Consider the following 24,770-nt stretch of genomic DNA (forward strand, 5'->3'; position numbering starts at 1 on the left):
CATGGATCACCTAACCTTGGGTTCCACAGCCCCTTGTAAATCTAAGAACTTGGGTATAAAATACCTAAAAACATTTTTTTAACTCAAATGTTAGTTTCTGCATCATTTATAAGTTATTTGATTAATGAAAAAGTTTTATTCCAATTGCCTTATCTAAACAAGCCCATCCTCCATGGTTTATTAAAAAATATTATCTAAACATGGCACTAATTTTAATTGAATTTGTGACTATCTAAAGCATTGATCTTATTATAGGTTGAAAAATTCACAGTTAATTTTAACCTATTTTTCATAAAATATACGAATGAGCAACAATATTTCATAAATATGCAACATATATGTTGCATTTGCCACATAAGTTATGCACATGAATGTGTCACTACTTGTATTCAATCACCATACATGTGTTACATTCAACCTTTTAACACCACATATGCCACATGTGCTAATGCCCATGTTTACATAAGATATATGTATCATGTGCCTTATGTGTCACCATTCATATTAAAAGCCCGACATATGCTATCATGCATCATTCAGTGACCTATATATATACTCCATGTGCCATTATTAATTTATAAGTACATGATATATTTACATGTGAAGATGTGGCTATTATGTACAGGAGTCAAACACCCCTGCTTTGGATGCGTAGAAAAAGTTATCATGTCCATCCAAACTGTATGTCTCATTTTCAATGGAGCATATATGTAAAACCAAATTCGTCAATCAGTCTCATCCATCTAATTAGTGGCTATAAAGTGGATGGTTAAAAGTAATATGGTGAACCATCCAAATTTTAGTATTATCTTCTCATGTAATATTATGGTTATCCTCCATTTAAAATTGGGTGGATTGCAATAAGGGCCTATTTGGGAGTCTATATTTTGAATGTACTGGAATCGAAATCACAAATCAATGGAATTTTGATTCATTAGTTGTGCATGACAGCTTGTATAAGGAAAAAAAATAAAAATAAAATAGGAAAGCATTGAAATCCTATAATATTGGGAGAATAAAAGTATTTTGAAAAAAATGACTTTTCACTTATCCTTCTTTTTTCTTTTTATTTTTTTGATAAAGTTTAGTCCCATGTCCAAAAAAAAAAAAAACCCACGCACACACACCCCTACCATTAAAGACTTGTTAGGTCGCACCCTGGATGAATGGATCATCTTGATCCATAACTTTTGTGGCCCCTTAATGGTCAATCTCCACAGTTTCCCATGTTATAGTCCACCTGATAATTGGATCTGCTTCATTTTTGGATAATTCCACATCCTGATTTGGAAAAACAGATGGACGGCTTGGATACAGAATAAATAAATCAACTTGGGCTCACGGTAAGGGCCGCACCGTCTTGGTTGAGCCCGGGGTCTCACGTGTTCCGCTCCCGTCTAGCTCATGCACGAGGATGTACCCGTCAATTTAGAAAAGACTCGGGCTACTTTGGTCCTCGGCACGTTTTAAAGATCCGTCTTTTCCCTCCACAGACATGCCTCTCTCAAAATCCGGAAGAGCCAAACCCTAGGTCTCTTTTTCTTCAGATTCTTACCAGACATTCTCTCTCCATTCCACTGACTTTGATTTCTAGGGTTTTTCCGATAGCTTGGACGAAAGGATCAACGTCATTTCCCTCCATTCTCCGATTCGCATCCAAACCCCAGCTCTCTTCAAAGATCGAGGTTTGCTTTTCCTTCACACCCATCTCTCTATCCATCTATTTGTTCACATCTATTTGGTGAATGCAACTTGTTTCTCTCACTGACCGTGTAAATAGCTTACGGAGCTCGCTTTTGCTTTTTATTTTATTCTATTTTTGTGGTGAAAATACTGAGAAATTGCGCCGCGGCACTGCAGAGAAGATTTATGGAAAATATACAGTCTATTCTGTAATTGAGATGAAAGTGTTTTTTTCCCAGATTGAAGAATGGCGAATTTGTTCTTTTGTTCGGCCTAGTTATGTTACAGCTGTGGCCCACCTTGTGGTGACCTGAGGCATTGATCTGTTGGGGCCCACCATGGGATGGGCCTTTCCTGATGTGTGCCTTCACCGAATGTGTGGGGCAGAGGAAAAAAATAACGGAGAAGATGAGAATTGAGAGTGAAAGAGAGAAGAGGAGTAACAATAATGATAGAGTGGAATGGTAGAATGTGAATCATGTACTCAACCTCAATTAATTAGCATAAGGCTTCGGTGGTGATGATGATGATGATGTACCTACTAGTTGTTTTGCTCAGGACGCGGATTGCGTGCAGCAGGCTGTTGCAGGAAGTTCTCGGGCTTGAAAGGTAAGTGGGGCCCACCGTATGTTCATAAGAAATCCACCCCGTCCATCCATTCTTCCAGCTCATTTTAGGACAATGAACCAAAAAGTGGGCCACACGAGAGGAAAAAGTGGGGAAAGAAATGCCTGCCATTGAAATCTTCCTAAGGTCCACCTTGATGTTTATATTGCATCCAAACTGTTCCCGCTGGGATGAACTGAAAACACAAAAAGCTTAGCCTAATACAAAACTGTTGTGGCCCCACGAATGTTTCAATGGTGGATCCTGTCACAGGCAATCTGTGTCCCTTTGCTTATATCCATGTTTATAACTTGATCGTATACTCTGAATCAATCAAGATCCTTGACCATGTCAGATAGTATTTTAAAATACTGTTAAAAAATAGCATTTGGAAATTGGAATACTAGAAAACTCGACCTTGCATTTGAAAAATTCAATAAGATCGGAAAATGTCTGAGGTTAACCTTTAACAAAAAAGAAAAAAAGAAAAAGAAAGTTCAAGGTGAAAAACATGGACTGTTACCTTAAAATATCTCTCAAAGACTTGATAAACTGCATCAAGAGCTCAAACATGTGGAGAAGAACTAAGAAGACTGCATCATAAGCTTTTTAAACTCAAAAGACTCAGCTGAGTTTCGGGTCTCTACAGACTCAAATTGCCATTGATTTTGTGTGTGTAAACAAGCATATTCTGAAAAAAAAAAAAAAACCAAGCATATTCTGATATAAATCTGTCATTTTACTTTTTAAATGATCTGAAGCTTTTCAGTCTGAATATAATGGTTTACATTTTGCTTCAAACTTTTGAACTGTTGTGTTGCTACAGCATCATGAAGCATGGAACACAAAAGATGTGAGGAAAGCAGGCAGAGTGCTTTGGATTTCAAGTGTAAAAAAATTCTGCCCGGTATGGAGAAATCGAGTATTTCGGATCTTGTAGCCATCCAAATTGTGAATGTAGATGAGATCTCAGATATGGAAAGTAACCTTGCATCGCAAACACCAGAAAAGACAATCCAACCTCCAAGAAGTAAGAACAAAGGAAGCAAGTTGCCCATTCGAGCCTTAGGAAATTTTTTTGAGGATTTTCAAAATGCAGATGTCGGAACTCAAGCGGCACATGAGAATCCCAAAGACAACAATGACAAAGACGTCTCTATTTCTGAATCGATTCCTAATGTGGTCTGGGATTTACAAAAACATGAAGAAAATGAACTCCCAAACAAGTGGGTCATCTCGGAGGACAATGCCTTTTCCTCTTTCTTGTCTTTATTATCATCCGGAACTGTCCACTAACAAATAAAATCCTTTTTCTGATGCCAGATATGAGATAATTGCTGACTTCTTTGATCGTATGGAGACTTCTGCAAGGTTGCTCAGTCTTTGTAATAAGTTGCCTAGTTTTCAGAACATTTGTGTGCAGGTTGAAATCTTGACTAAAAGGTAATTGGGAAGATTCTGTGTAAAATTTGCTGCTTTGACACCTTTCGTTTGTAATTCAAATATGAAGCACGAGTTTTTGTTCGTGCAGGAAATTCTTATATACCCATCTTGCACAGATTAAGCACATATTTCCTGAAGCCATTCAAATTGAGAAAATCCTCACACATGATGAGAGCACCCTGTGCATGAAGCCAGACATGAAGATTACTCTATTAGCGGATGTGTTGGAAGGCCATCTGGACCAATCTCCATCTATGTCTTTGCGGAAGGCTTTTCGTGCAAGGCTTTTGGAATTCTTCAGCAAGCATCCTGAGGTAGTCTTCTCTATCTTATTGTCAAACTAACCCTTACGACTGCCTATGGAAGATCTCTCAATTTGTCACTAATTCTATAAAATTGTTCCTTTTGAAACCTAAATGTATGTCAACTTGAGAGTATTGCCTAAACCATGTTACCTGGACACTTGGCATGGGTGTGAAGTGTCCTAAAGCATTCAACACGACAAACTCCAATTAGGTACAAGAAGAATTCCATACCCAAATAAACAAGTATTTAATAAAATAGAAATAAAAGAAAACGAATAAAAAATCAAAAGAGATTCCTTTCTTGATAGAAATTCAAAGGAAATTAAGAAAAAGCATTCACATAGTTCTAATAAAAACCAATTACTAGTAGTCTAAACTAAATATCATAGCTCATATGAATGATTAGTGCAATAATCATCTCAGGAAATAATAGCATTGTATGAATAATGCAGTGAACATCAATTGCTCTTGAAAATATCGAGAACTCTGGCAAAAGAACATAAAAAGCAAAAATAAAAAGACGGTTTTTTTCTTTTACCTTTTCCTTTTTCAATGTGGGCCATCTGCCTATAATAGTGGTAGAGCGAGTGTGTGTTTGTGTGCGCGCGCACGTGTGGTTTCTTTGCGTGCGTGCATGTGTGGCACCAAGAGAATGGAGGCTAGCTTGAGGGCAAGGAGGGATAAATCTAGGTTGTCAATCTGTACCCAGACCTGCTGGTTCCCGATGAACCTGACCCAATTTTTATGGGCCTAGGTCCCATATTTTAGACTCATTAAGAAATCGGGTTGGGTTTGGGTCTCATCCAGTTAAAAATTGGATCTAGTCATGTCCAGGTTGGGTCTGTGTGATGGACCCAGTAAAAGTCAAATCAGGTCGGCTCTAGTCAAGTCTGGGTTGGGTCCAATTAGTTCTAATAGTAAAATTGGATATATATTTACTATTCTAGGAAAAGACAAATGACATAAGGTTTTTTAAGCCACACATATGTAAGAGAGCCTGTTAAAACACCATGCATGTGTCAAAGTAACACGTGTATGCGACCTAATCCATCCATTGGGTGGGCTCAAGTGCCCAGGTATGCATACTATAGGACAGGAGCTAAACTGGACCCGTCGATGATCCTAGATAAATCTTTGGCTTGACAAAAGGAATTTACATAACTAAATAATTGAAAAGGATGGTGGGCAAATTTTACAGAGGGTATGTTTGGACATTGTAGTCTGGACACCTTAAAGAATCTAACTTGTGGCACTTTTTGATGACATCACCAGCACACTTTATACATATATATATTTTGAAGTGGAGTGCCATGTCATGTCAGTAGGGCTGACCTTGGGTTCTGGCCAACCCCAACATGATTGATCCAACCTGAGTATGGGTCGGGTCGGGTTGGATTGTCAAGGTCCTCAGGTTAAGTTTGGGTTAGAAAACACCCACCCAATTTCAAATCTGGTTGAGTTCAGGTTGAGCAAATTCAGGTTGGGTTGGGAACAATCACATGTATTTGGGTCAGGTTGGTTCGATATAGAGGAGTTGGGTTGGCACTTTGGGTTGACATCTGGGTTGGGTTAGGTTGCTGGTTGGGTCCTCTTAAGGTAGAGACAGGCTTGGGTTGACCCTGAACCCAACCCCACCCGAATTGCATCCCTAGTGTCAAGAAGTGTCAAATTGTCCAACGTGGAAGGGAAAAAAAAAAAGAAAGAAAGTTGAAGATCTGTTTGTTCTTTGATTATTTTGTTCAACATTTTGCCGGAATGTGGTTTATCACCCGTGCAGTATTACATCTATATATTTACCCCTTGATCAAGTTCCCTGCCATGCTTTGTATGAGACAACACAAAGCATCCCTATATTTGTGTTTTAACAAAAACCATGAAAAGAAAAAGGTCTATTGGAAAATTAGTTCTACAATTCTTTAAGATTATGCATCTGTTTCAGATTTTGCCAATGGTCATGCAGCTGCACAGCCTGCACTGGATAGAGTGAAGAACTAATTGCAAAGCAATGTCCAGTACATCATCAATTACATAGCCACTGGAACTGCATATGCAGACTCACAGGAATGTCCCCTAAGGGGCACTATCAGTTTTATGATTTCCATTGGCACTTTGTGTTTACTTTAGGGCCTGTTTGTTTCGTCAATTATATCAATAAAGGAAATGGGTAATGATTACAAATTGCTTTACTTGCCTGGTAACATCAACTGAATTTGATTGCAATGATGTCATTGCTTACATTGTTTGTTTTCTCCCCGCAAAATTGTAAATATGGCAAGTTTATAATGTAAAATTGCAAAGATTACAATTTTATAATGTAAAATTGTAATGATTACAAATTCTTTTACCTATCTCCTATTACATTTGTATTTGACCCTCGAACTATGTGCCATACTAGTTTAAACAAACATTGAAATAGTGATGGTGGCTTATTTACATTTCGTTACCATGGAAATTTCGAAACAAACAGGCCCTTGGCATCTCCACCCTTAACTGAAAAAAAGAAAGAAAAAGATCCTAATTTGGTCATTTGCAAATTTAGCCTGCCTTTTCATCTTTTGAACCTCGAATTCAGCTTTATTTTTGCTTCATTCTCTTTTTATACGTATCGCTTAATCATGGGTGTTTTTGGACAACAGGGCGGAGACATCCCAGAGGCCTTGCTACCAGAGCCATTCAACCAAAGAAACCATACCATACTGCCGGAACTATTGCCCGTGGGGTTATCCACAAAATTACATCAGCCAACCTTTGTTGGATCAGAGCATTTATCAAACTCTTCTCATTTGTCTACAAATTTCTGTAGGCTATTCTCTCAGAAAATTGTCCCAGAAACAGAAAAGACTCCACTGTTAGCATCCCCAGTTCCCATCACGTCTGTAACCACTGCCAGTGAAAACCTCCAATGCATTGAAAGCCCTGTGAAGAAGGAAGTCTTTTCTGCTGCTTCTGCTTCTGCTTCTGCCAGCATTAAGTCCCCCGCTGAGCTTATCTTCAGCCCCGGTCACTCGAATTCTCATTTTTCTGGAAGCACTCCTTCAAAACTTGTCTCAACTCCTGAGAAATTGATGACAGAAACACCAGCGCAGCCAACACCAATACGGTCGGTGCCCACCCCTGATGACAACGTCACCACAGAGACTGTGATCTTGAGTCATTCAGCTCGAAGGAGGGCCTTAATCTTCTCCTCACCCTCAAAATCTGAGAGAAGTGAATCAAGTGATTCAAAAACAATGGTTGGTGCAACAGAACAAAACAGAGCTACAAGCAGTTTTAGACCTGAAGCTGTAACAATGAAAGCATCTCATATGGAAGAAGGATCTTCTGCTATGCTTCAGCAAATGGTTTGTTCTTTCTAGCTGGTTGTGGTCTCTTTATAATTCAGAAACATAGTGATCTGCAAAGAGCCTGAATCTTCCTTGCATAGTCATGAAACTATGTTAATAGAAAAGAACCCAAATTTGTGCAAATCAATCCAAGTGTATCAAGCTGTAGTAATTTATTTGTTTGTTTTTTTAATTTTTATTTTAGATTTTTGAGAAAAGAAGTATGCTTCCAGATTTTTTTGGATAATGCAGATTTTATTGAAGAAACGAAACTATACAGAAGGATGAAGAGGCATCATCCAAGAGACACGGATGGAAATCGCTGGAACCTCCCAGAAAAATCCCAATGATTATCCCCAAGGATCTTTGCCACGGCTGCCGTTCGAAAATCAGACTCTTCACTTCAAACACCAATTCAGCTGCCTGACGTGACTTATCTTGGAAAGTCCAATTGTTATGTTTCCCCTAGATTGCCCAAAGAGCCGCAAGCAAGGATAAATGCCACAGAGACACCTTCCTCTTGCAAACCTTCAATCTGCCATAGGCCCTAAGCAACAACCCTGTCGAAGTTGGGCATGCTTGGTTTAAAGTTTCAATGGAAATAGTTTCACATGTATATGCCTTTTTGCACTAATAATTGTTATTTTTGAACTGATGGGATAATGATAATATTTGAAAAACAAACTGACTACTGATGGTAATATCCTTTTTAACAACAAAACTCTTAACTCCAACTTTTTGACAAATCATCAGTAAATATCAGAGCTCTTCAACAAATTTTATGAAATATTGTAAAAATGGCACTTTTGTTTGGAAGGACATGATCATTCAACCAATGATGCGGAATAAATTGGTCATTGGTCACCATTCATAAATAAATAAATTGGCCCTTATGCCGATTCCTTGGGTGGCTGGTAATTGTGTTGCTCCACGGAAATGGGCTTTTGTCATAAATTAGATCAAGGCTAGAGCATCCATCTCATCAATATCTTTTAGTCGTGTGACTCGAGAGGTGAATTCCTTAGGCAATGTGTCTCTACATCTGAGTTTTGTATTTCTAATCAGTATCCGTTGCCTTAATGGAAGGAAATTTTAGAGATATCCTCAGTTGGCTCAAAGAAAAAGACAATAGCTTTGAAAGCTTTGAATCTAGGGAGGATGGCAGTCAGAAAGTAAAAAGGAATGAAGGAGCTCTAGAATCTAGTATCCATGGTCAATTACAACAGTAAGAGAGGTCTCAAGGAGGGTGAGAGGGAAAGGAAGATCCTAGCTATTTGTCATCAATGATGGTGTTGTGAAATGTTAGAGGAACGGGAAGTAATTCCAAAAGGTTAGCAATCTAGAAATGTGTCAAGATAAAGAAAGTAGAATTCTGATCTTACAAGAGACGAGAAAGGATCAATCAGTAAAATCAGATATCAGGTCATTTAGGGTGGATCACAGTTGCTGGACATGCATGACCTTAGTGGGCATATCAGGGGACATTCTGTTGGTTTGGAATACCTTTGATATGCCAGCCATCAATTCCTTAAAAGAAAATTCTTCCGTTTATGTACGTTTCATATCCATCTTGAGGGGGGTGATTTGGTGCTTGACAGCGGTTTATGGGTCCAATTCTCCAGCTATGCAACAGAGCCTCTGGAGGAGCTTGGTTCCATTCCTAATCAGTGGGCTCTGCCATGGTGTATTGGCAATGATTTCAACGTCGTCACATTCTCCCATAAAAGTTAGGAGGGCTTATTTCAGCAAGCATGAGAGGCTTCGTGGAGTTTGTCAACAGATGATGATGATCGATCTCCTGCTGCAAGAGGCTTAGTTCACCTGGTTGGTGAGTCAATTAGAGTGTTTCCTCATCAATGCCTGCTCGTAGCAGGTGTTTCCAGATACTATCCATTCACCCTGCGTAAGGCTGTATCTGATCACAATCTGGTTTGCCTCTGAGTCATAGGGTCCGAAGTCGTTCTGGTTCGATATGATATGGCTGGGGCATCTAAATTTTGTCCAGATAACCAATTGGTTGTGGTCGAGCAGGGAGTCCCTATGGAAATACATTGAAGGAAGAACTGCTGGTCCGCATTGTTACTGCTTATAAAGCCGAAGAAGAAGTTATAGCTTCTCCATCTGGTACAGCTGAAAAAAGAGGAACTCAAATGTCTTATCAAAGTTTTCTTACGAAAGAAGAAACTAGTTGGAGGCAGAAAGCAAGGGTGAAATGGATCAAAGAAGGAGAAATTAACACTGTATACTTTCACCAAATTGTGAATGCTCATAGAAGAGTCAAATTGATCTCATCTATCAAAACTGGGAACTCAACATCATTAGAGAAGAAACAGTTATAAAGCATATGGTGAAATGTTTCCAATGGATGGTGGAAGATGAGTTCTCGATTAGACATGTCTGGATGGGCTTGGGGTTACAATTGATTTCCGAGGAAGTAGCAAGCTTCTTAGAACTTATAAGAAGCTTTCTCTAAGGAGGAGATCAAGGAAGCTATGTTCGATCTCAGAGGTGATGACCCCTTAGTCCAGATGGATTCTCACTAGCTTTCTACCTAAGTTGTTGGGATATCATTCAAGAGGACTTGATCACTGCATTCTTTGAATTTCATGATTTTGCATGCTTCAGTAGGGACCTCAGCACCACTTGTGCTGTTCTCATCTCTTAGAAGAAAGAAGTGGGGGAGATTACAGGTCTTAGGCCAATCAGTCTGACAGGTAGTCCATACAAGATATGTTGCCAAGGTTCTTGCGTCAGGTCTTCAAAGAGTGCTGGACTTTGTCATCTCTCCATCCCAAATTGTGTTTGTAGAAGGAAGAAGCATAATAATGGACGGACAGGTTGTTTATAGCCAATGAGGTGCTGGACGAATATAATAAGAAAGGCCAAAAAGGGTGCCTGCTGAAAGTTGACATTGAAAAAGCACATGCTTTCATTAACCGGAGTTCTATAGAATATGTTATGTCTCTGGTTAGCTTTGGAATCAAATGGAGGAAATGGATTCAGTTCTGCATCTTGACTATGAGGTTTTCGATTCTAATCAATGGCACCCCTTAGGCTGTTTCAAAAGTCACCAGGGCATCTGTCAGGGAGAACACATGTCGCCATTCTGGTCCATGATGGTAGCGGAGGCGTTGAGTAAATTGATGGATCAGGTTGTGGATGCTGGGTTAATTAAAGGATTGATGATGGAAATCATGCTGATTGTTCTTTGTCATTTGCATTAATTGGATGAAACCATGTTTCATCAGTTGAGGATATACCAAATATGAAGGACAATCTGATGTGTTGTAAAGTTGTTTCTGGGCTGTGAATCAATTTAGCTAAAAGCAACATTTCTGGGGTGAGCTTGGAAGAGGCAGAAGTAGGCAGGCTAGCAGATATCATCGGGTGCACGGAGGCTAAGACCCAGTGTCTATTCTGGGTGGGTTGCTGGATGTCGGAAGACCCAAATTAGAAGCTTGGGATCCGATATTGGAGAGATGTATGAATAAATTCGCAACATGGAAATCAAGATTTCTATTGATAGTGGGGAGAATTACGTTGTTGAAGGCTGTTATTGCAAACATTTGTTGAAGGCTGTGCTTGCAAGTATTCAGGTTGATCTCCTTTCGTTTTGTGAAATGTCCTTTAAAGGTGGTACACCCAATCGAGAGCATGTAGAAGAAACTTCTTTTGAGTAAAAGAGGAGCCACAAATTCCACCTTGTGTTTTGGGAAGAAGTTTGTAAGCCAATGAAAGCAGGTGGGCTTGGCATTAGACCTATTCATCAGACTAGTGCAGCTCCTTTTGCTAAGTGGTGGTGGAGTTTAGGGGAGGGAGAGGCCCCTATTTTGAGGAGAATCCTGGCGGCAGAATATGAGGCGGCAAAGAATAGTTGGGATGTCAAGCTAGTCTTCAGGAAAAATAGGTCATCCATTGTTGTGCGATATCAGCATCCTACAATTGCTTTTTGAAATTCACTAGATATAGAGTCAGAGATGGCAATAGAGTGCAGTTTCGGGAAGATTTTGGTGTAGTGAAAGACCTCTGTCTGCTTTATTTAGTGCTTTGGATGCAATGAACCATGAAAAGGGGAGTCTATGAGAAGGGGCCAAATGGGACAGTTTGGGTGCCGTCATTCAGACGGAATATCGGGGAAGCTGAAATTGTTTTGTCCAACTTGTTGCCCTTGCTGGAGGAAGTCTATTTGCGTCTCTTGGTAAGGGACATGAGGTCTTGGGCCATTCAGTTCAACAGGAAATTTTCTGGTCCATTCAATTCAACGGGAAATTTTCTTCTTTGTCAGTTTTTATTCATGCAATTCAGATAGAATTTCAATGTGGAGTGGATGATTATGGTCTTGGCTGGTGAAGAAAATGGGTATATATTTTCTTCTCGATCGTTTTTTAAAAAAAAAATAAAAAATTCATGCTCGGTTGATTCATGCAGTTCAGACAGGATTCTTATGCTGACAATTTGAAGAAAAGGGTATATATCTCTCCCAAATAGATGCGTCATGTGCTCTACGGCGGAAGAATACATGGTGCATCCATTTATTCATTCTCCCATGGCTAGCCAAGTATGGTTTTTCGTTTTCGAAAAGTTCTGAGTGGAGTGGGTTTCTTCCACAGGTCGTTGAAGAGTTAATAGCGTGATGGAGAATGGAGGCTTGGTGTTAGACAGGTCCCACCAGCTTTGCTGTGGTTGAAAAAGCGGGGCATATATGGCTCGAGTGGAATGCCTACATCTTCAAGGGGAAGATTAGTTTGCTTTTGATCATTTTGAAGAAATTTTTTATCAGAGCGTTCAAATGGAGTATAAATAGGAAGTCTTTGATAGGGGTCTCACCTATGATGCCGGCCAATTGGAAAGTTTTCTTGTTGGGTGGGTAGTGCTGCTGAATCCGTCAGAAAGATGTCATCTTCCCTTAGAAAACTCTATCAAGCTCAATTTCAACAGATGCCTCTGGGTAACCACGGGGTTGGCCTGGTGGGGATAGGTGGCATAATCAGAGATCACAATGTTGAGACCTTGCTGGTGTTCTCATGCTTGGTGTGGGTGAAATTGTCTAACTTTGCTGAAGCAGCAGAGGCCTTTCTACCCTCTAATCACCTCATCATATAGGGCGATTCTAGAGTCATTCAAATTTGGATGGAGAGTGAGCACTACTTGTGGGACATGGCGAACTTGCCTGAAGAAGCTATTGATTTGTGTTCGTCTATTTCAGTTCTCTTGTTGTGTGGGTTGCGCGTGCTGAATTTATCAGAAAGGTGGCATCTTCCCTTAGAAACTCTTTCAAGCTTAATTTCCATAGATGCGTCTGGATAACCAGTGCCAGCAGATATAGGTGGCATAATCAGAGATCACATGGGCGAGATATTGCTGATATTCTCATGCCAGGCGTGGGTTAAAATGTCCAACTTTGCTGGAGCAGCATGATGTTGTGCCTCGAATCACCTCATCATAGAGGGTGATTCTAGACTCCAGAGTTGTTCCAAGTTGGATGGAGAGTGGGTGCTACTTGTGGAACATGGCAACTTGAAGAATCCATTGATTTGTATTCGTCTATTTCAGTATCTTTTGCTCATGTCCATCGCTCTGCCAACTCTCTTGCAGATTTTTTAGTGAAGGGGTGTTAAGATCTGGTTTATTCATTTCTGAAAGCGGTTAGTAGGTTGGATTGGCTGTTGGGGGCAGTCGATCTGGGCTCGCCGTATTTTGTTGTTCCTTTTCTCCTTATGCTGTTTTGTTTTTTCTCTTAATTAAATGATAACCATTCATCTATAGAAAAAAAATGGACATTTTATCCTTGTCTTCATAATGAACTTTCATTATTGAGTAAAAGGCAAATGAAAAAACATTGGCCATTTACGTTTGGTTCTTTAGTGGTAGTAATATATAGTTTGGAACTCAGCTAGTCTTCTGTGGCTTGCTTGGTCAGAGTCATGCAGGCATCTGTGAGCCTGTTTCCAGTTATAGTGATTGAACTGCAGTTTTACGGTTTCTTGTTATCAGTTACTTTTTGCTGCCCAAATGACCTCAGAATTCTAAACATTACAGGTAGAAGAGAATGTGAGCGTCACTGCTACGGATTGCAAGATAAGTCGAACTGGTTTTGCGAAGCGCCAGCATACGCTCTCTTGCTTGCCTGGCCTCTTTAATACTGTCTGCCGTATATTTCGATCTGCCAACTGTTCCTCAATTACAAAACAGGAGCTTGTTCATAAAATACTCTTGCATAATTGTGATATCATTGAGACAGGTAATCAGGATTTCTGCTGGGACTATACTTCTTGTTTGCCTTTTATCTGAGTTAGAAGAGAACTGAACTTCGTCGCAACTGCATTGCAGGAGAAGTTGAAGAACAATTGAAGCTGCTAGAAGAGTTGGTTCCAGATTGGATTTGTGGAAAGATGGTGTCTAGTGGGGATTTTCTCTATTGGTACTTCTTTCATCTGTGTATAGATAAATTGGAAACTAGCCTGCTTCTGAGGAAATCATCCAAATGCTCTTGCAGAATCATTTAAATGTGATGAAGTTTTTAATGAAAAATGTTTTATATCTCATATCTGCCAAGGAATAAAATGATGCCATAACACCTGTTATGATGACCGTTATAATGGGAACGATCAATCATTATGTTAGTAATGAAAAACACGTTAAATAACTCCTGCGATTTTCTCAATATTGGAATTAGGTACTGAAGCCATTTTGTAAATGAGGGTTGAAGTATCATAAAATACTGGTACATATCACTCACATGAATGATATGGCTGTATCAACATGAAAACAGTGCAATACAACCCAATTTAAGTGGTGACCAATGTTGTCATAATCGTTATCGTATCGTAAATCGTAAAGGGGTCTGAATCATATTGTATCGTGAATTCTAAGATTATTATATATATATATATATATATATATATACAGATTTTCATAAAAAATATAAAAATTGTAAAAAAATAAAAAATAAAATAAAATAAACACATTAAACATCCATTTTGTCATGAATATGAAAAAAAATAAAATTTAATCTAAAATTGTAATAAATTGTATACTAAATGTATCATTGATTCATTGTCAATGTGTTGTATCATCATGTCATAATCAAGTTTAAAAAAATAACCCTTTTCCCATCCCATGTACATGTAAGTTTTCTATATGATTCAAAAAATAACATTTTCTCCATCCCCATTAACATGTATAATATATTCTCCATTCATTTGTTTCTATAAGTAAAGAAGGAAATAAAAAGTTCAAATGAATCTATTCTTTGTCGGCTGCAGTGGCGCCATCACCATCCTCCTCATCACCAATGAGGTCAACATTATTAACATCATCTTCATCTTCCAAAATTTGATGTCGAAATAAACTCTTCTTCCTCCTTTTCTACCAATTTCACTTTTCCCTTTGCTTTACTTCGAATACAAGTTTTCTAGGACCTACAAAATAGTTTTTGCATTATAATATAAGACTATTAATTAATAATTATAAGACTACAAGACTAAACAATAAGATTACAAGTTATACGACATGCAAGCGTACCACGTCGCCCATCTGGTCTTAATGTGGATCCGCCTACACCTTGCACATCTCCAATCCTTCGGCGAAGCATTCACCTATGTCCATCCAGGTGTTATCTGTAGGAAGTGCATGATCCTCTTTCTCCGTGATTCATTCATCATCAGATTCCATATCTAATAAGCATATGGCATCAAGCCCTTGGTCCTTTCTCTTTGCATATAATCTTTGAGCTGGAGATTATATTTTACGAAGACAAGCTCATTCAATCTCCGCTGCTTGAGTCTATTCCTCTTCTTTGAATGCATCTGCAAGCCAATGAACGTAATAATGTAAGGCTATTGGTCACTACATGGTGAATTCATAAGTTGATTAATGAATTTAATAATATCTCACTTGCTCAAAAGTGCTCCAATTGTGCTCACAACCAGTAGCACTACATTTCAAACTTAAAATATGAATAACCAACTTTTGCAATTTTGGACACTCGTCTCCGTTACTTTCTTACCATAAAACTAAAACACAATCATATATAATTATATGAATAAACTAATTCATAAACTATAGGCACACTATCAAACTCAAAGAAGCAAAATAATTGTTAAGTAAAATTATCAGGTTGCTTTGTTGTTCTAGTTAATTTTGTCGTCTTTCTTCCAAATAAACCATAGGCCCCTTTGAACTTATCCATCTGCTCGTCAATGTTGACCCTTTGCCTTGAATTCGGGACAATTCTTTCATTATAGTCATACATGCTGGTTTTAATCTCTAAATCCAGACAAAAATTGTCATCATACTGGAATCTCGGGCCTATGCAACTGAAGATTTCACCATTGGCCAATGATTTCTCATATAGCCGAATACCGCTTCTTTACCTCTCCCAAGTTTTTTGCTATAGCATATTTCGCACGATCCATTGCTTCATAAATATATCCCATGGCTGCCCTTTCATCTGAATCAACTAGCCGTAGCACCTTGACTAGTGGGAGAGTGGTCTTCAAGCAAAATTTGACAAATGGCCAAAATCTAGATCGGCTAAAACTGTCTTGAACATGCTTTCCTTTTGTGGTCTTGGAGAAGCTGCTACTTTCCTATTCTTTTGAGGTAAACATCGACCTCGAGCCAATTCTATTTTCATGAATGCTTTTCAAAGTCAACTAACACGTAGCCAACCGTGTTATGGCCGGTCGAGTCAACTCCGCCTTTGTGTGCCTCCTCATTAAATTCAAGACCCAACAATGTTTGTAAATATAAACCGTTATAGCCCTTGCTTTCGCCAGTCTTTGAATGAACTTGCAACTTTCCAAGGGTTATTCCAAAGGTTTAAGGTGGAAAACGTTGAGTATCTCATCTACAATTTGTAGATGATACAATTATTTTTTGTGAGGCGAATTACTATATGGTTGATATTCTTCGCAAGATCATCACTTGCTTCGAGGTTGCTTCTGGCTTGAAGGTGAACATTTCTAAATGTGAAATCTTGGGTATCCTTCTTTCTGAGGCTGAGGTGGCCCTGATATCTGCAGTTTTTGGTTGTTGGCCTGCCTCTTTTCCTTCCTTTTTTTGGGGCTGCCTCTATATATAGGTAAACCTCCTAAGCATCATTGGGACAAAGTTATGGAGGGAATGGAGCGGAAGCTTTCCCCGTGGAAGAGTAGACACCTCTCCCTTGGGGGGAGGTTGACCTTGATCAAAGCCAACCTTTCTAAACTCCTGCCTTTTCATTTCTCTATTTAAATGTCCTAAGGTTGTGCTTTCAAAGTTAGGAAAAGTGAGGAGGGATTTCCTCTGGTTGGGAGCTGTTTCCAAGAAAAAATTTCACCTTCTTGATTGGAGTGAAGTCTGTATTCCTATAAAGGAAGGGGGAGCAGGTTTACGTTGGTTAGAGGACATGAATCAGGCCCTTTTGGGCAAGTGGGTATGGCGGTTTGGGTGTGAAGATGATAGTTTGTGGCATTCCATTATTGGAGGTAAATACGGGACTTCGATCTACGGCTGGAGATCCAGACACTCCTCTTTATAGAGTGCCATTCCTTTGGAAATCTATTATGCAACTGGATCAAAAGGTGTGGGGGGATATTGATTTTTCTTTGGGGAATGGTTCCAGAATCCGCTACTGGGACGATCTTTGGATAAGGGACAGCCTGTTGAGATCCATCTTCCCCAATCTCGCGGCTTTATGCCCTATTGATGATATCTCGGTGAAGGACTGTTTTTTTGGTTCTGCTTATGAGGGAGTGTGGATTCCTCCTTGCAGGCGTAACTTTGAATGATGTAGAGTTGGTGGAATTCTCCCAGCTTCTCTCTTTGCTTCAAGGCATCAGGCTGATCCAGGAGGATCTTTATTCGTTGTGTTGGCAGCGGGACAGGTCATGTTTGTTTATGGTCAGATCGCTGCATGATTCTATTTGCCCTAAAAGGCCCAATTGGATAAGCAGCAACCGTGGTTATATATGGTCATACGGTGCTCCAACTAAGGTAGCTGTGTTTGTGTTGGTTAGTGGGCCATAACAAAGTCCTCAATGTCGTCAATTTGTGCAAAGGATTTCTTCCTAGTTTTGTATCCTTTGCAAGATGGACGCAGAATCTGCTGATCATCTTTTTATTTCACGCCCTTTTACCTCAGTTGTATGGTCCTATATTTTACAGTTTTTAAAGATCGCCTGGGTTATGCCTAGTTCCACAGCAGGCCTTATCTCTTCTTGGCACGGTGGCATGTTAGTGGGCCTAGAAGGATTTGGAGATTAGCCTTACTAGCTGCTTTATGGACCATTTGGGGGGAGCGGAATAACTGCTGTTTCAGGAATATCTACAATTCTACTGCTTCAGCAGTTTTGAGGGTCTTTTTGTTGAATAGGAATTGGGATCCTCATTGAAGGGTGTTTTGCTGTATTTTCTTCTAATGCAGGGGCATTTTCACACTGGGCTCGAGTGGGGTCGCCTGTTGGATGCAGGGGCACACTCGAGGTGGGTGACCCATGCGATTTGGGGCCCATGGAGGAGGTCTCATGTTTGAAACTCCTTACCAGGGGTGATTAATGCTCATTTCACAGCGGGCTCGAGTGGGGTAGCCTGTGGGATGCGGGGACAGACTCGGGGTGGGCAGCCCATGTGATTTGGGGCCCACGAAGAGGGTTCAGCCGAGGTCCTAACCCATGAGATGTGGGGCCTGGGCTATGAGATAAAGGGATTAATTCGGCTATGAGATGAATGGATTAATTCGCCATACTCTAATAGTTCGAGCTTTTAGAGCAAGTGGTTAATTGTCCTGCATCAAATTGGTATCAGAGCGGGAGGTCTCGTGTTCGAGACTTCTCACCGGGGGTGATTAATGCAGGGGCATTTTCACACTGGGCTCGAGTGGGGTCGCTTGTTGGATGCAGGGGTACATTCGGGTTGGGTGACCCATGCGATTTGGGGCCCACCGGGGAAGTCTCGTGTTCGAGACTCTTTATCAGGGATGATTAATGCTAAGGTTGTCGAATAGCATATGCGATCGCGCTCGCATATTTTTTTTTCTTTCTCATTTTTTCAATTTAAAAAAAAAAAAAAAACAGAAAAATCAGAAAAAAATCAGAAAAAATCAAAATAAATTATTATATGTCATTGGGACATGAAATACATTTAATTTAAGTTAAAATAAAATAAAACCAATTACATACATTTACAAATTACATTTTTACATAATGAATTAATTAATTAAATATTAAGTTAAGTCATCATCATTCATTAACAATTCTACTACATTCTACAATATAGTTAACTTCTTAATAATTAACATTTAACAAATATGAAATATCCATATTCAACATTCAACACTACATGATATATAATATATCAACTTTTCAACAATAAACAACATCAACACACTTAGTAAATATTAAACAAAATTAAGAAGTTATGTATTTATTATTTATCTAATCAATATTCAATAATCATATACATTAATCTAGTAGCCATTGTGGCATATCACTACCAGGTCCACCACCACAACCATCATCATTCGAGTCATCTGACTCATCTCCCTCTTCCACATACACATGTTCTTCTTCCGTTTCTTCATCATCTGTATGTACTAATACTTCATCAACATCCAATGGTGGATGATCTTCAGCTTCATCATCATTATCAACATCTCATTCTTCAATCTCCTCAATCTCATCAACGGGTTGATGGTTACTACTCGCTCCCCGGCTCCCCCCGGGTCCTTCGCCTTCGAGTGGTACTACCTTCACCAGGTGTTGATCCGTATATGACATCTTCAATTTGTGCCCATGTTAGATCCTCTCTAGCAAATACCGGGTCCTCTGTCTCTACGAGCCACTCGTTGTCTCCATCCAACTCATCTAAGCAGATAGATCAAAGAAACCGGGCTTTTCTTTCCTAGTTTGGAATCGTTCTCGCAATTTTTTATTGTATTGAACGAAAACCAAGTTTTTAAGCTTTTTTTGCTCAAGGCGATTCCTTTTCTTGGTATGAATGCAAGAAAGAAAGCGCATTTGACATTAGCTATTTAGGTAATTAATTTAGCTTAGGCCACTAAAAAACTAAAGTTTACAAACAATTACTAAACAATCTAAACTTACTGCCTCGAACGTGCTCCAATTGCGCTTGCAATCACTGGCAGAACACGTGAGTCCAAGAATCTTCATAGCCAGCTTCTTTAGAGCTGGATCCTTCCTGTTCGAGTCCACTCCATAGGTAGGTCACCAGTCAGCTGAGAAAAATAGTTTAAGTAGGTTAGAGTCTTAGAGACACTTCGTAGAAAAACTATTTGTAAGAGTTCAATACACAGTACACTAACATTCATAGAAGTACTTACTAGGTAATTTCAAAGAGGAAGATTACCACATAAGTCACATACTATGTGAGTCTTTTCCGTAGCACTACGATAGTGCCCATACTTCCAACCCAGGTCATTCGACTTGGGTTTCAAAGAGGAAGATTGGGAAGAAGACATTATTATGGTGGTGTGTGTATTACTGATTGCTACTTGCTAGTAGCCTAGTACTAAAAAGTAACTACTAACTAGAAACTAGAAAGTAAATTACAAATAAAAAGTAAACTAAAGTAAAGTAAGACTAAGAGACTAAGAACTAAGAAGTAAGATCTAAGAGAGTAAGAGCAAAGAGATTAAAGAGATGGGACTTGGGGGAGAGAGAGAGAGAGAGTTACATTTACTTTACACTGGTAATAGTAGTCTAGTAGAGGAAGAGAGAGAGTTGAGTTACACACTTACACTTGTAAAAAGGGAGAAGAAGAGGGAAAAGAAAATGAGAAAGAGAGAGAGATTTGAGTTACACTTATAGAAAGAGAGGGAGAGAGAGAGAGAGAGAGAGAGAGAGAGAGAGAGAGAGAGATTTACACATACAAAATTAAAATTACAAATCAAAAAGAGGTTCCAACTTCCAAATTCTTGTCTAAGTTATCTTCTCTTCACATTTGCCCCTTGACTTGAGTATTGATCTTGAATTCTTGTTGTACTTGTAAGTTGTAAGTTGTAACAACTAACAAAGTAACAAATCAATTAACAAACAAACTAAAAAAAAAATGATAGAAGTTGTTAGAACTTAGAAAACTTAGAACTTGGATATTATGAAATATGAAACTCTAAGTAAAAATGAGATAGAAAGAGAGAGTGATGTATGATCCCTTGATTGAACTAGAAAGTAGAAAGAGAGTTCAATCAATATTCAATTCAATGGATGGAGATTGGAGAGCTTGGTTGTAGACTTGTAGTTGTAGTCTCTTGAAGAGTCTTGACTCTTGAATCTTCTTGATTCTTGAATGTGGATGTATGTACTATGTACCCTTCCTTGATTAAAACTTCAATCTCAATCTTGATTCTTGATTTTTGAAAGTTGAAAGAAAAGAAATATGGAATATGGATGGAGAGGAGTGGATGTAGATTGTAGAGTGCTTAGAAATATATAAGAGAGGATGTAAGAGAACAAAATAGAGAATACAGAGAGAGTTTGAGCTTTTTTTGCATGTAGGAATGTTTAGAATACATTTTTATAGAGAAAAAAAATCCGGATTTAAAAAAAAAAAAGGTCAAAATAACGGTCATAAATATGACCGTTGGCCACTATGCGATCGCATACATCGCATATGCTGGCACATGTGGCATATGCGATTGCATGTGCAGTGATCACGCATGTCACTACTGCATATGCGATCTCCCCAACATTATGCGCACATGCAAATGTGCGATCGCACATGACAACACTGATTAATGCGCATTTCACATCAGGCTCGAGTGGGGTAGCCCGTGGGATGCGGGGACACTCGGGGTGGGCAGCCCATGTGATTTGGGGCCCACGAAGGGGGTTCGGTTGAGGTCCTAACCCATGAGATGTGGGGCCTGAGCTATGAGATAAATGAATTAATTTTCCATACTCTAATAGTTCTAGCTTTTAGAGCAAGTGGTTAATTGTCCTGCATCGTCTTCTTTTCGTTTATCTCCTTGTTGTATTCTTTGCCATTTGGCTTCTTTTAATTTGATTCTTTACCTTTTAAAAAAAAAAGCCCATTATATCCTGTGGGCTGGACGTTTTCAGTTTTCCCCTTTTTCCTTTCCCTGGCATCTATTACTGTATAATGTTAACACTAGTTGGTAGGACAAGGGTCTGTTCGTTATTTGCTATTTACACATTGGTTGGTATTAATATTTATAAAATAGTTTTTCGATACTTACACCTCCAAACAATTGGATGCTTTTAATTTTGTCGTCTCTTAAGGCGTGTTTGGATGGGGGTGGCTTCATTCAACCTAACCAGTATAGCCCTTATCCATTTTGTTTGGGGCAGGAGATGAGAAGTACAGGATGTGTCCATTTTGATCTGATCTCAGCTCTTTGCTTGGATGTGTTGGATGAGCCAAATACGCTCTCTCTTTTTTTTTTTTTTTTGGGAATCCAGTCATGGATGAAGATCTTAAAAATAGTGATTCACCTGATACAAACAAACTCTGGAGTGCCAGGTCAACTTACATAACAAAAGGAGATTCTACTTAATGGGACTCGGATCCTCACAAGCAAGGTATTCAAAATCGGTTACGTATCGGCCGTAACGGCCAATACGTAACGGTAACGGTTGATACCGTTACGCGATACGGCCTTGAAATGGGGAACCTCTATTTTTTAGGTTTGTAACGGCCGTTACGGGGCCGTAACGGCCATTACGATATCATAACAATTGTTTCCGCACGATAACCCTAAAGAAAAGAGGAAAAAAAAGAAAAGAAAAACGACAAAAAACATACCTTTTTTCTCTGCTTTTCTTTTCTTCTTCTTCTTGGGTTGCTGCTCTTCTTCTTCTCTCTGCCTGTCCCCCCGCTCTCTCTCTCTCTCTCTCCCCTCCCTCTTTTTAGTTCCCTCTCTCTCATTCTCTCTTTCCCTCTTTTCTTTTCAGTTTCCCTCTCTTAGAGAAAATGAATGGACTGCATGGTTGTGAAACAATCACACACTTTTTTCTTTTTCTTTTTTTAAATGCTCCGCAGTGCACACTGCATAGTGCGTTTGCACTGTTTTGTTGCATGGGGCCCACCTTGATTTATGTGTAGTATATCCATGCCGTCCATCAGTTTTAAGGTTCATTTTAAGGCACGGTCCCTGAAATGATGGGATCCACATCTCAAATGGACCACACAATTGGGATTGAATGCCCACGGTTAAACTCTTTCTAGGGTCTACTATAATGTTTATTTTCCATCGAACCTGTTGATAAGGTCACATGGACCTTGATAAAGGGAGAACACAAATAACAGCTTGATAAAAAAAATGTCCTGAGAAATTTTTAATGGTGGGAATTAAATCCCTATTGTGTGGTCCACCTAAGATTTGGATCAGCCTCATTTTTTGGACCATGCGCTAAAATAAGTTGGCAAAAAGGATGGACCACATGGATATAGAACAAATGCATTGAGGGGGCCCCACATTTAAGGGGATACTCACTAGTGGTCCATCGAAGATTTAGATCAACTTGAATTTTTGGACCATGCCTTAAAATGAGTTGGCAAAACGGATTGACAACATGGATGTACAAATACATCGAGGTGGCCTGCCTAGCCCACTAGTGGTCCACCTGAGATCTGGATTTGCCTCCTTTCTTTCTTTTTTTTACCATGCCCTTAAATGAGTTGCCAAAATGGATGGATGACATGGATATATAATACATAATCGAGTGGATCCCATGTACATGGCCCTAAAAATTTGTACGTGAGGTATATATCAACTCAAAATTAACCAATTAAATTTTTGGACTGTTGTTGCTAAGTCACAATCCCAAAATTAAATTGTCTGAACAAATTTCACCATTAGTTTGCATACACTTGTTTTTTGAAATAGGACCATTTGATATTTTTTATTTTTCGCTATGTAATAAATGTCCACCAATCCATTAGTGGGATAAGTGCCAATAGATTGCATTAATTTGAGGCTAGTTTGGGGCATCAAATGGTCCCCAAATCAGCCCCAATTCGATATCTGCCAAAATGGATGGATGACATGGATATATAATACATAATCGAGTGGATCCCACGTACATGGCCCTAAAAATTTGTACATGAGGTATATATCAACTCAAAATTAACCAATTAAATTTTGGTACCGTTGTTGCTAAGTCACAATCCCAAAATTAAATTGTCTGAACAAATTTCACCATTAGTTTGCATACACTTGTTTTTTGAAATAGGACCATTTGATATTTTTCATTTTTCACTATGCAATAAATGTCCACCAATCCATTAGTGGGATAAGTGCCAATAGATTGCATTAATTTGAGGCTAGTTTGGGGCATCAAATGGTCCCCAAATCAGCCCCGAATTGACCACTATTTACCTCAATTTAATTTTAATTCTTTCTTAATTTCTATGGGGGGAAATGATATCGAATTGTCAAGTATATGAATTACATAATAGGATACGAAAGTCCCTAAACTCTATATATTGAAATGAAATGTATGTGGGTCACGAAGTATGCAATGCACCAACACTATAAATACCATTAAAACTTAAAAATATAAGATGTTTTGGTATTACATTCATTATAGTAAATTTATATAAATATTATATAGTTAGAAGACTAAATATAAATGGTTCACAGTCAATTCCAAGTTGTCAGGTTCATAAATCTATCAAACAGCCCGATATGGCATTCTCACCAAAGATTGGACCGTTACACTACCATAAACATGTTCAAAATTATAAATGAATGCATATTTGGAATATTTATAAAGTTTTGGATTTTCTGAGTATTTTTCCGGATTTTTTGGAGCAACAATTTTTTTTGACCAATACAGGGGCGTATCACCCATTACACTGATTCAGTGTTTCCTTAATGGTGGGCATAATGCCCACCGTTACCACTACGGAACGCCTTGCTCATAAGGAGCAGCTTTAGTTTTGAGGTTTAGAGAACCCTGTTAGTTTTGAGGAAGAAGAAAAAGAAAAAAAAAAAAGGCGGGATCATTTCCTTTTCCCGGATCTGCATATAGCTTTCTCTTGAATCTCAGGCCTTTTCCACACATCAGTTCTCTTATGTCTAATACATTTTGTTTTGTGGCTATTTGCAGTATCAGAAAATTTTCAGATCCTAACTCTATTCTTGCAAGGCTTGTAGAAGCTGTGTGAACAGGCTGCAATAGAGGTATTCCTTCTTATCTCTGTCTGTGCTTATTAGCCGAAACTTCTTTTAAAAAAAAAAAGAAGTAAGAAAGAAAGAAAAGAAAAATACATTTTCTGATGTGCTTGTATTCTGCGATCTATTGTTGTGAGCTTAGTTCCTTGTACAACATTTTGAAGCTTTCCTTGAAGTAGCCTGGGCACAGGCATTTATATTACCCACATATTTCCTTGTCTTTCCTTCTCTTTTGCTGACATAGATGAAATACATGTTCATGTAAATTGCATT

General features: G+C 38.9%; 1 protein-coding gene across 1 annotated transcript; it reads left to right on the forward strand.

The window, feature by feature from the left end:
- Positions 1–1,492: 1,492 nt before the first annotated feature.
- On the forward strand, positions 1,493–24,714 carry LOC131242877 (CDT1-like protein a, chloroplastic). The gene is made up of 8 exons (XM_058241821.1): positions 1,493–1,685; positions 3,116–3,515; positions 3,613–3,732; positions 3,821–4,046; positions 6,674–7,378; positions 13,400–13,601; positions 13,691–13,781; positions 24,433–24,714. Exons 2-8 carry the CDS (start codon positions 3,127–3,129, stop codon positions 24,488–24,490), a joined length of 1,791 nt encoding a protein of 596 aa, XP_058097804.1. The 5' UTR covers positions 1,493–1,685; positions 3,116–3,126; the 3' UTR covers positions 24,491–24,714.
- Positions 24,715–24,770: the final 56 nt, after the last annotated feature.

The sequence above is a fragment of the Magnolia sinica genome, chromosome 4, assembly GCF_029962835.1.
Source record: "Magnolia sinica isolate HGM2019 chromosome 4, MsV1, whole genome shotgun sequence".
NCBI lineage: Eukaryota > Viridiplantae > Streptophyta > Magnoliopsida > Magnoliales > Magnoliaceae > Magnolia > Magnolia sinica.